Source organism: Chelon labrosus, assembly GCF_963514085.1.
Source record: "Chelon labrosus genome assembly, chromosome: 1".
Classification (NCBI taxonomy): Eukaryota; Metazoa; Chordata; class Actinopteri; order Mugiliformes; family Mugilidae; genus Chelon; species Chelon labrosus.
Genome location: NC_140337.1, coordinates 31,289,192 through 31,302,249, shown reverse-complemented (window position 1 = coordinate 31,302,249; position 13,058 = coordinate 31,289,192). Strand labels below are relative to the sequence as shown.

The following is a 13,058-nucleotide window of genomic DNA, read 5'->3' as shown; positions in this document are numbered from 1 at the left end:
AAGTAAGTGGTAAAAAATAAATATATAAATAACAGTGCCATGTTTCATACAAGATAAGAGAACTAAGTATTGCAGTGTAATGTGACCTGAAAAATTATATAAAAAAACAATTCTCTCCGAAAACTTTGTCCAGTCTGACCGCTACGAGCTAGACTTCTCCCACTTCTGGCTTTTCGAAGGGCAAACCGGCGGAGACGCGGCCATCTTGATCCTGCTGGAGCCGCTGGCCAAGGACGATGTGCCGAAACGTTTCTACAAACTACGCAAACTCATGAGCTCCACCACCTACCTGGAGTGGCCTCAGGAGGAGGAGAGGAGGGGGGAGTTCTGGAGGAGTCTCCGCAAAGCTTTGAGAGGAGACGAACTCGACTGAAAGACAAGGAGAAAGGCTGGAAAAGGGTAAAAGGACAATTAAAAGCCAAAAATCAAAAAGAGGTGTACAATGAAGAAGGGAAAAGAGTAACGAAGAGAAAATGCAGCAGCACATAATTAAAAATAGTTAGGTGAGTCAAAAGGGTTAAGCACAGCCATGAATACCCTCACCCCCATTTTATACTAGGGGTTGTACCAACTAGTCGACTTCACTGCTGTGTCATGACGCTTTAAGCAGGAAGTTGACTAGTTGTCAATCATGTGACAATAACAACATGGACGCCTCCTAGAAGACAGGTGAGGAGCCAAGTGGGTCATTGCAGCAAACTAGCAGCGGTTCATCAAGTGTGTGGAAATACTTCACTAAAGACGAAGCCCATACTACCGTGACATGTCAGGCCTGAAATACAACTAAAGTACGACTGCAATGCATCTGAAAAGACATCGGCTAACGCTAGCAGAGAAACGGTCCAAATTCTCTGGACAGCAGTCAGTTAACAACTTCTCCAAACATCCTGCAGTAACAGAGAGAAGGAGGCTGCACATCAACTATTTGTTGGTGAATGGAAAAGGCTTTGGAGAAATACCACATGTTTTTATTTATTTTTTTTTTTTTATCCCGGCTACATTATTATATCTTACAACATGCTGAAAAGTACTATTAAATGCTATTGACTTGACGGTGCTGATTTATATAGACTATATATATCTGCAGTGCACAGGATTGATAAGCTCTACCTGCTTATCAATGTTTGAACATGTTCTTTTGTGTTCTGTTAGTTGATATTGTTGCTGTGGTTGTGGTCCTTGATGTCAGTGAATGCACCATGCGAGAGACTTGAGTTATGGTAGAGCTGAGAGCCGCGTGTTAGATGTGTCAGACTGACGGTGTTTATGGTGTTGATGTGGTCCATGGCTGACAGTAGCCTGTGTTCAAGCTTCAATAAATTTACAAAAAAAAAGCCTCCGTAGCTTCTTTTGTGTGAGACGTTCCAATATGTATTCAGGTCAAGAATATCGATTTCATTGTTGCCAAGCATTACTTTCTACTGGGTTTTTATGTGTGACATTATCAACATCAACTCGACATTCACCACATATTAGTCGACTTCAAAATCGGCAATTGTTCAACACCTTTTTTTAATACGCTGTGCAAAAACTAACTTGACGGATGAGCTGCTGAAATTAATTAGTCAATCCTTTTATTTGGGCCCATTATTTGGACTGAGTTTATCACAAGGAAGTATTGTCGCCTATGACAAAGTTTTTTTAAATGACATTCTGTGGGACTGTTTTATGTCTTGAACTTAGTTTGTCTGTGATCCCTGCAGCACAAAGTTTAGCACCCACAGCTGTGCAAACTTTTGTTCTTTGACCACCAAAATCAGTTCATCCTTCAGTTCCAGTGAAGACGCTTGTGAAAGACATTCCCATACCTGCTTGACAGTTTCTTCGATGAGTATGATAATGGAAACCGTTCTTAGATGTGATTTTATGAGGTGTTCAATCTACCTGCACCACTACCTGCACAAGATAAATCCCACATGTGGTAACTACAGCACACATGGATGTGTTGTTGAGATGGTTAGGGTTAGGGTTGTTTCAGATTGAGATGTGGGAACAGTGACCTTCATTACATGGAGCCTGAATTAAGACGAAAACATCAATGACAGGAAACTGAGGAGAACAAAACAAGTTTTAATGAAGTACAAAGATAATACAACAGGAGCCAAAGTAAGATCAAGGAAATAGTTAAGAAGAATGCTTAAACCACTCAGCTATGATTATTTAACATTTCATCAACAAGTTAACAGTAGATGATTTTAATTAAAGGTCACTTAACAACATCCAGTTCACCCAAAATACAAAGTTGGATTTTGTGAGTTTGGACCAAACTGGAGGCACACTTTCAAACAAAATGTAATATGTTCAATCCTAAAGTCACTTTGAGTGAAATAGAAAATAAAAATAAAAATAAAAGAATATACCAATGTGTGCAGCCACATGTGTTTTACCATTAACATGATGAGTCTCTGATCTGGGAAGTCTGAGGTCAGAGGTTTACATACCTTCAGGCTTAAGTAAATAAAACTGATTTTTTATGTTAACAAACAATAGATTTGATAAGGCTGTTAGGACACCTCCTTTATGCACGACATATACTGTATATCATGTAGAATTTATACAATTTCAGTGGGTCAGAAGTTTACATACACTCAACAGACTGTGCCTTCAAACAGAAGTATCCAAAAAACAAAGATGAAATAAGAGAAACTGGACCTGTAGAGTTTCTCTGGATATACCATCACCTGGATGACTGAGAACATTTGAGTTCATTACAAGGAGTCAGGCACTTTAAGAAAAAAAATATATATAGACCACTACTACTAAGCCTGGTTCATCCTTTTAAAGTAATTTCCAAATCCCTGAACGTACCACATTAATCTGAGCAAAGGATACTACACACCATAGGACCACAGTCATCATACCACTCAGGAAAGACATGTGTGCTGTTTCCTACAGATGAACATACTTTGGTATGACAAGTACAGATCAAGAATGCACCACTGAAGACTGCAATAAAAAAACAACAAGAAAACAACAGACAACAGTTTGCTGCATGGGACCAGAGACCGTACTTTCTCGAGGATTATCTGACAGTCCTATGACACAAGAACTGAGTCGTTTGGCCAAAACGACCATTGTTATGTCTGGAGGGGGAAACAAAAATGGAGGAGGACACCTGTCCAACTGTGAAGCACGGGGGTTGCAACATCATGTTGCTTGTGGAAGTTTGACTCAAGTTCAACAATTTCAAGTCAAAGCTACCAAATTCTGACTCAGTGCATTTAAACCTTTAAACTATTGGGAATGAATCAAATAAATAAAAGCTGATTTACATCTTTCTCTCTACTCTGACATTTCATGTTAGGTCAACCTGAACCCTGAGTGATGTAAAATAGGGAATGCTTATTAAGATTAAAAGTGAATGAATTGCACAAAGCCGAGTTTACTCCTCCATTGGCACCTCAGTGTCTTCCAGCTCTGTGTTCAGTATTTCTTGTAGAGCCTTGTTTTTCTTTGCTGCCGTCTTAACTTTGTTTAGCAGCTCCTCGTTTCCACTGTCCTTCAGATTGCCCACAAACTTCTCAAATATAGTAAGCACAGGTATGGCATACTCAATCACACTCTTCGTGTGGTTTGAAAACCCATAGACAAATCCTGCTGTGTGCAAACCAAAAACTCTGCAAAGAGCATCAAACACTGGGGAGCCAGAAGCTCCGTGATACATGAAAGTGTTGTATGTCCCTACTTTGTCTGCTTTATTTCCACCCATAATTATGCTTTCAATGTTTTGATCTTTGATAACTTGACTGATTGAGTGGACAATGAACATATGATCTTTGTATGGATGTAAATGATCATCGATCACCTGCTTTCTCTTCTCTTTCTCAATGATACATGTAGGATCCATTTGTTTCAGTCCTCCTGCTGGGTGACCAATAAGACAGGCTTCACCATTGCTAGGCAGTGGACCAAATATGTGCAGAAGGCCTGGGGGCACCTTTTTGTTTGCTATTGTTTGTTGGTTGGGTTTCAGGGCCTCAGGGTTTAGCTCCACTACGGCATAATCAAGCTCAAAGTCAATGTCAACGAGTCTCGTTTTTGCAGTAAAGCAGTAGTAATTGATGTGTGGCTCAGGATCATCATAGTTAAACAGAGCAAACACCTCAACACCATCCTGCAGGTTTTTCTCCTCAACATAACCTTTGAATAAATGTGCATTAGTCAGGATGAACTCATCAAAAAGCACAAAGCCAGTTCCATTACAAACATCCTGAACAACTACTTTACAAACTGACTCCCCAAGTTTGAGCAGCTTCCTGACTCTGTGAACTTCACTAAAAGCCTGTTGGATCTTTCCAAAGTTCTCCTTCCTCAGGTCTAGTTCTTCCTGATAAGAATCTCCAGGGAATCTACTCTCCATCAACTCTTTAAGATCTGGAAACTGCTCACGCAGTCGATTATAAATCTCCTCAGTGTTGTCAACCTTTTCCATGACTCTTTTTGCACTGATTCCACTCTGCTTTGCGACTTCTGAGACTGACCTAGTTTCACTTTGTCTCTTTGAACTATTTGATGTTGTTTCCTGCTGCTCACGTTCACCCTGTTGATTTGCACCTTTTTTGTTTGTGTTGTCCTTTGGGAGACATATCTTAACCTGTTTCTGATCTAGGGAGTCAACCGGTTGTCTGCGTGTTGTTTGGATGTTCGGGTTGTCATTGTGAGACAGAGTGAATTCACCTAGATCATCAATGAAGCGACCGTCTCTTTTCAGAGCTTCCTCCACAGTCATCCCCTTCTTTCCATAAACACAGAGATACTTGAATTTTTTGACAAAGTAGCTTCTGAAAAGCGTCTTTGTTTTAGTGTTTTCTCCTCCCACTGTATCAATGTAGAAGACAGAATATTCATCTCTTGGATATACTGTCTTGTCAAGGTCTTGGATTTGTTCAACCTTTTCTGATTTACATGATATGATCAGAGACTCACCATCTGTGATACAAGAACAAGGGAAGTGTGTTGGAAGAACAGATTCCTTATCCTCTTTACCCAGCTGAATGATAATGTTCTCATCTACACTCTTTATCATCTTCATAGATATTTCATCAGATTTTATTGCCTTCAGTACTGTGCAAGGCTGATTACAATGAATGGTGTATTCCTTACGGGCAGATGAATTGAATTTCACTTTGAAGAGATGTGCTGAATGTCCAGCCTGCATGAAAACAGTGAAGAAAATAAAAGTTAAAAGCCATTGTTGTACAAAAACATGCCACCTAGTTTGTGCATGAGCTGTATCACGGTCTACTCACCAAGGAACCTCTGTCGTTCTCTTTCTTCACTTTCACTGGAGTGGAAGCAGAAGTCTGCGAAATGAAAACAAGTTTAAAACATATCATGATGTAAAATTAATATTAGTAAAGTTATGATGTTCCCACCTAATACTCTTGTGGAAGCCAAGAAGTTAGGGCCAAAGAAACCTTTGCAGAATTTTACACAGAGAGCATCTTGAAACTTTTGTATCAAACAATGTAAGCTTTGCACAGATGATATACAAATAGATATATTTATAAAATACTGATCTTCCTCCTAAAATTTATTTTGTTTATATGTATGATACAAATGATTTCTGTGGAAAAATGACTCAAAATGTCTTGAAAGTAAAATCTACAAAGAGAACCAAATCAAACAAATGTAACAGTTAATATTATACTTGTGCATTCTTTTAAATTATTCCTTTGTTCTTATCTGTGAGGTGTAAAGTAAATGAACCCTTGTTTTCAGTATCTGCTGTGACCTCCTTGTGTAGCAGTAACATCAACTAAATGTTTCTGGTAACTGCTGATCAGTGGTCTACAGCAGCTTGGAGGGATTTTAGCCCATTCCTCAGAACAGAACCACTTCAGTTCTGAGATGTTGGTGGGTTTCCTCACATCAACTGCTTGCTTCAGGTCCTTCCACAAAAGTTATATTGGATTAACATTCATCTTCTTCTTCTTCTTCCTCTTTAACTGCTCTTTGTAGAACTACTTGTGTTCTTGGGGTCATTGTCTTGCTGGGTGAGTTTTTCTTTTCAGTTTCTCTTCAGATTCTTTTAGAATTCACTGGCATAATTAATTGGTCCATGAAGACATGAATTTTGATAGTCTAATGAATTTGAAAGGTTGCAAAGAGTCTCCCACTCACGCCTACAGCAAACATTTCACAGTGATATAAGACCTCACCTGAGAGGTTGTAGCGTCCTCCGGCTGTGTGCTTCTGCCATTCCTTTCAGAACTGTCCTGATAAAAAATATTTCAGCCTAGATAAGTTACAGATGTCAAGATGATGAATGTAGAGCACTCTCAGCTAAGCTGGTACTTACATCTGTCTTCTTGAAAAAGGTCCTGATGTCTGGATCAGTCTTTCGCCTTTTGGAAAACTTGGGAGGCATTTTCACCAAACAATCTGAGGTTTCTTCAGATCCTGACTGAGTGATTTCAGAGTTCAGACACTGATGCCCTGCAAAAGAAATGAAACAATAAAGATCCAGAATGAAAAACACTCATTGGACCTCTTTCTCGTTTTTTAATACCCCATCAGAATACATTCATGTTTCAAGATGAATGTTTAGGAACGGCCAAGTCAAAGTCCTGACCTTAATCCAATAGAAATGTTGTGGAAGGACCTGAAGCAAGCAGTTGATGTGAGGAAACCCACCAACATCTCAGAACTGAAGTGGTTCTGTTCTGAGGAATGGGATAAAATTCCTCCAAGCTGCTTTTTTTTTTTTTTTTACTTGTGTGTAATTTTCAAACATCCAAAATTCTAACGTTCACAAGAAGTTTTTTGTGGCACTGAATATAAGTTATGTTTATTCATCACAAATATATTGGTCTCTCTGAAAGGTTTAAACCAACAAACTATTTAAAATATCCAACAAAGATCGTCTTATTGCCATGCATGAATCCGATTCTTGTCTTTCATATACATGTGTGAATGTAATAAAACAAGAATGACATAACAGTTTTCATGTCTCTTCTGTGGCCTCTTGCTGAGGACCAACATTTTAGGTCTGAATCCAAGTCCCTCCCTCTCCTCTCCCTCCTCTCCCTCCTCTCCCTCCTCCCCTCCGTGACACCAGTGAATCTATAAAGGAAGTGGTTTGAATGGCGGGGCGAAACAGGAAAAGAGTTTCACTGCCAATGTTTTCCGTTCAGACAGCAGCTGGTGAGCAGGACATTCTCCAACAAATATTTTAGCGTTTAGTCTTTGGATAGCTGTCAAACTACAAAGATGTTGAATTTTATCTTATTTTTCACAGCCACCCCAGAAGATATTAAATCTTTCTGTTGAAAAATGTCTCGTCCTGAAGCTGTTGCTGCTGCTCTGCTCACGTCATGGCTCCTGTGTGAACACATTTTCCTGTTTGTGTTCAGTACGAGCGGCCACAAAAAGTTGCCTCAGCAATAAAACACTACAGTGCAAACGTGACCAACAGTCTCTCTCTGCTAAATGATCAGTCCCCCACAGTGTTTACCTTGACACTGTTTCTGATTTCATAGATTTTCATAGGTAACCCCTCTGTGCTTTAAAATAGTTAAAAAACACTAAAAGGCTTGGTAGGTAAAGAATGACATTACTTCACCTTTTACTTGTGAAGGTGGTTGTGAAGCCTCGACACGGGGGAGTCAAATCAAAGAAAACAGGCGGGAGTTCCTCTTCTCAGCCTCGAGCAAACTATTTTAATCTGTGGTGGATCAGTAAATAATGAGCCAGTAGCTCCAGGAGAAGTGTAAACAGTCACACAGTGAGGTTCTCTTTCAGTGACTGGTTCTAAACTGTTAAAAATTTCTTGATAAAACTCTGACAATGCTCAATTACAACGCCCGCCCGGCACTAAGACTGACTGATTTGCCGCCTTCCTCAATTTTAAATATGAAGCGTGGGCAGTGACTGACCAGTGACTCACAACAGCGGATATAATTAAAACCAGGGACGGATTAAGCTGAGTCCTGGTGTCAAAACGGAATGAATGATGATTATCTCAGAAAGAGACTTATAGCAGACAAGTGCGTAGCTCAGGAGGCTTTTCATGAAAACTTTTCTGTTCCTTCAGGGTTTCGAGTTTTAGGAAAAAAACGAAGAAGGTTTGAGGACGACTGAGTGTGAAAAATACTACAAAAGCGTTGATTTAGCTAACAAATGCAATAAAGTTAGGTTAAGGGTTAGGATTTATGTCAGGACTTAGGGTTAGGGTTAAGTGTTTAGTGTTACATCCCTAACAGTTTCTAGGGCAGGGGTGCCCACACTTTTACAATGACCAAGTCAAAGTGATCTACCTATATATATATATATATAAAGCTCTATCCGTCTTTGTTTATATTTTTATCAAGAAAAATTGGTGCACTGCACCTTTAGAAAATGTTGGGCCTGGGTACTAAGGCACTCAATATTTGGGTTCGGCTATCACAAATAATTAATAATTATCAAAAATAATTATTTATTATTAAATAATTGGATCTGAATTACTAGATCACCTCGGGGCACCACCCTTCTACGAAGGGAAAAGATAGCCAATTAATCAAATCAGTCTCATAAAATATACTAAATTGACAATTTGGATTTCTGATTAATAATTAACTTAATAACTATAACCAAAATTAACACATTAACATCTAGTTAATGTGAAGGAATTTGGAGTTCTTGACAGTGTAGAGGTTGGCAGTATTGTGCATCACTGAACAGACAACAGGTATGTTTAAAAGATATTTATTACAAGAATAAAAGTAAAAAAAATACGATCTAACTACAGTGTACTTTATACAGTGGTGTGGGTGTGTCAAGATCAGTGTTGGGAACGTTACTTTAAAAAAGTAATTAGTTATAGTTACTCACTACTTGTTCCAAAAAGTAACTGAGTTAGTAACTGAATTACTCTACAATAAAAGTAAGTCGTTACCAGGGAAAGTAACTATTTTACTATTGTTAAAAAAAAAAATTGCTATATGTCAAATAATTTGGATTTTTTTGAGCAGTTTTCACAAGTCAGTTGAAATTGGTAGAACAGACAGGTGTATGTACATAACTTTCGATATTTATATATATTTTTTTATATTTATTTTATATATACCGGTATATATTATTTATATATATAATATTTATATTTCCATAGGGTTTAGACGGCGAGCTATCATCTGTGGTGGAGGTATCGGTGTTTTTGGCCACTAGCTTTGTAGATGCGTGTCGTTGTGTGATGCTTCATTAAATTAGAGTTGCTTACATGCACGTTCCTCCCTTTGACCACAGTGAATTTTTTTATTTATTGAAGTAGTGCTTATATCTCCACCTTGAAAATGCCAACTTTTCATCGGATTGCTCCTGACTCGCCATCTCTGTTGCTTCATCGAGTCTCTGTTTAGCTGTTGTGTGTGGCGCGTGTGCTGGCATGTGTGTAAAAACACTGGCTCTGATTGGCTACCATGAAACATGACTCTGCCTTAGCCAATCATAATCGCTTACCTCGTTATTAACCCACCTCCTCACTAGCGGTGAGCCAGGGGTGCGTTCGGATTACACATATTCAATCAATGCATAGTAACGCACCGCATTTAACGTCCAGTAACGTTAACGGCGTTGTAACGACGGGAAAAGTAATTAGTTAGATTACCCCGTTACTGAAAAAAGAACGTCGTTACCTAACGCCGTTCTTTTAAACGGCGTTATTCCAAACACTGATCCCAATCTTACCTATAGTTTGCATCTTCCACCACAACTAACATAAACTGTACTCAAAGGGTCCACATGTCTCAATAACAAGGTAGGCAACAGAAATCAAAAGAATAGGCAAGCAGAATAGCAAGCAGGGAGCAGAGACTGGATCACGTGGAGCAGCCAAGAGTGAGTAACACAGAGTCCAAGAGCAAACAGCAAAGCAGCAGTGAATCAAAAGCCCTTTTAACATAGGCCCAGGGTGGTGACTGGATGACCGGGGGCCAAAACAACTAATCAGCAGGCCCCGTCAGACTTCCCAGGTGGAATCACTTGTAGAAACAACTGTGAACAAACAGGGGAGGGAGAAAGACAAAGAGAGATAAAACACTGCCCTTGTCTGTCACATGACAGTTAGGGGTTTGGTTTGGGGGAAAAAAATGCACCGTTAGGGTTAGGGCTTAAGGTGAGGGTTGCTGGCGGTGGCAAGAAAATAACAACAAGTTTTAAAAAGTGAAAACCTTGAGCAGACCCCCGCCAGCTTCTGGGGCCCCATCTGATTGAGGTCAGCCAGCAGAGAGACAACATTGTTGGTTCGGTCCAAAATGCAAATGAGAATCTCTGAGCAGCTCTGCACCACAGACCTGACATAAGTGACTCTTAGACGGGTAGGGAGAGAGACACTCACGTCAATGTGTAGAACTAATAGAAAAGGACATTTATAATGAGGTCACATTCACAGCACGTTTTGCTGGTAGTGTGGTCGATCGGCCACTTGGGGGTGCTATTAGATTATTATCTGTGCACTTTGAACACAGCCAAGAATACTCTCATCCCCATTTCATACGCTGTGAACCTGGAAGAACTAGCTTGATGGACAGGCAGCTTAAATTAACTGATTATTATTTGGGTTGATTTTATCACGAGGAAATACTGTTGTCTACTTTATCGTAGGCCAAGTATCCCTAATGGTTCGTCCATAACTGAAAAAGGTTTTTAATGTCGTTCTGTGGGACTGCTTTATGTGTCTAAATCTGGTGATCACTGCAGAACCAGTGGTGGAAGACGCATTCACATGGATCTATTCATTAAACAGTGAGAAATGTCATCACAGTTAATCCAGAGTGACACCTTCACAATGATTGTTTTTTCCGAACCTCCAGACCTCCACCGATTAACGGCATTACATCTGGTGAAGAGCCAATGGTGGCTTGGTAGGACTTGACTAAAATTACTGAGACTCACTTCTGGTATGCAAATCACTGACTACACAGGGAAGCATTGTGGTGGCAGCATCATACGGAATGAACGTCCGACAACAGAGTTTCAGCTTTAAAGACTTTATTTAATGTGAACAGTGTTGGACAATCAACAATTGGCTGCAATCAGAGCTAAAAACATCAACATATGGACTAAACTAAAAGTTAACCTAGCTTTACATTCATTGAACCTCCCAGCTGAGCAAAACAAGAGAAATGAATGAAACAGAACAAATGATGAAGGCTGCCCAACATCTCTAGACTGCAAAGGATTTGAGTTCCGTACTATTTAGCATAAAAGACAAGAAAAGACCCAGCAAAGGAGTCGATGTGAGCTGGTGGCAGTAGGCCTTAGAACTACCGCATCTGTAGAATCCATCAGTCAGCAACTTATGCTACAGCCACACCACACATGCTCCTTTCATTAACTGTCTCCACTCATTTTGCACATAATGAAACATATCTCACAACAACTTCCAAAAATGTGAATTCACACAAAAATACAATCACCGCAACTACTCACAGCGTCACAACAGTCAGCATCACAACAGTCAACATCACAACAGTCAGCATTACCACCGTCGCCAGAACAGCAAGGAGGACCACAGCCCCCATAACAGCAAGCATTACCACTGTTAGCATTACCACCGTCAGCATCACGACAGCACAAGACGCAGGAACCTACAAAATCAAATAAAGAAATAAAAAATAGATCAAAATCTGGACTGTGGTGAGACAGAAACTTTTAGGAAACTATACTTGCTTAAAAGTATAAATAAAAAGTGCAGACGTAACACTCTGCTGCAATATGTCCCTACTGCATATACCTATCTACATATTACTAGTATCAGACTTACGTAACACAGTAGTCGTAGCTTGTTTCCAACTATTTGATCAATTTTGCACTTTTTGCTATTTGCACTTCTGGTTAGATGCCGCATTTCATGTCCCTGTACTATATGCAAAGGCAATAAAGTTGAATCTAATCTAATAAAGAAGCGTTTCTCTAAACCAGTAAAGTAGCTGAAGAGAGAAAATTTGCCAAAGGTTAAATATTTCTTCATAAATGAGGCAAACGATGCCTCAGTTAACAAAAACCTTTTTCATTCTCATTACACTATTGAGGAATTGGTAAAGAGGAACCTAGCCGAGGTCTTTATTGTTGTGTCGAGACCTGTGCATGATTACTTACTTTCAGAGTCGGTATTACTCTGGTTGTCCTCTTGTCTTGTCTGGTTGTACCCTTGATTGTCTGCCATTCCTATCAAGGCGAAAGCAATGACAATGACAACGACGATGCCAGAGAAGATGCTGATGTCAAGGACAATCTGACGTACACCTGCAAAAAAATAATAATAATGAAAGTAGGAGGTGATTGAGGTTTGCGTCCACTGAAGTCTGGTCACTCTCAGCTAGTATCACACTGAAAGTATAACCGTTCCCAGGAATCAAAATATGTTCATGCAACCATGTGCTGCGTGTTATTCTTTACATTTCAGTCATGGGCGGATTCATTAGATCCTTAAAACATTAAAACACACACACATACAGAGGTGTAAGTTCAGTTTCTGTCAGGTCATCAACACATATACCTACCTGAATCCTCTACCTGCTTCAGAGTGCCGTCTTTATCCACTGGTGCTGTTGGAATATTGAAAGAAATGTATGAAACGTCTATTACAGGACTCTATCTACAGTAATATTAATAAAAAGTAGACATCTGGAGGTTTATTGTTATCATGAACGACACCAGGTTGGTACAGCTGGATCTTGTGTTTGTTGGTTTGGTCATTTTTAAGCTACAAACATCACTCATGAAAATAAGTTGTTAATTAAACAATCAAACTAATTGTTAACTAAAGGCAGATAAAACCTGAGCGTCTGACCAGCGGAAAACTAATTTAGATCCAACAATTACACCTTCTGGACTACCTTTAATTCTTCTTGAAGGCTTGTTAACAAAAAACAAGAGGGACAAGTTGCCATTTCATTAGGTACAGGAGCGAAAACATTTTAACGTAACAGCTCTGTATTAAATCTTGTCTCCATTCACTTGTTTCAAGTAACTGATAAAGCTCTTGATGGGTTTTTAATTGTGTTGTACCGACATATGTTCCCATGACTTTGGTCTAGACTGAGTAACAGAAACATTCACTAATTTTCCATCCGTTT

General features: G+C 39.4%; 1 protein-coding gene across 1 annotated transcript; it reads right to left on the bottom strand.

Moving 5' to 3' along the window:
- Window positions 1-1,415: 1,415 nt before the first annotated feature.
- Window positions 1,416-4,851, bottom strand: LOC311495681 (serine protease FAM111A-like). The gene has a single exon (XM_084555219.1). The coding sequence runs from the start codon at window positions 4,727-4,729 to the stop codon at window positions 3,383-3,385; it is 1,347 nt and encodes a 448-aa protein (XP_084411345.1). The 5' UTR covers window positions 4,730-4,851; the 3' UTR covers window positions 1,416-3,382.
- Window positions 4,852-13,058: the final 8,207 nt, after the last annotated feature.

Excerpts from the sequence above, each read along its gene's own strand:
- LOC311495681 (XM_084555219.1), bottom strand. The coding sequence starts at position 4,729 with ATGACTGTGGAGGAAGCTCTGAAAAGAGACGGTCGCTTCATTGATGAT.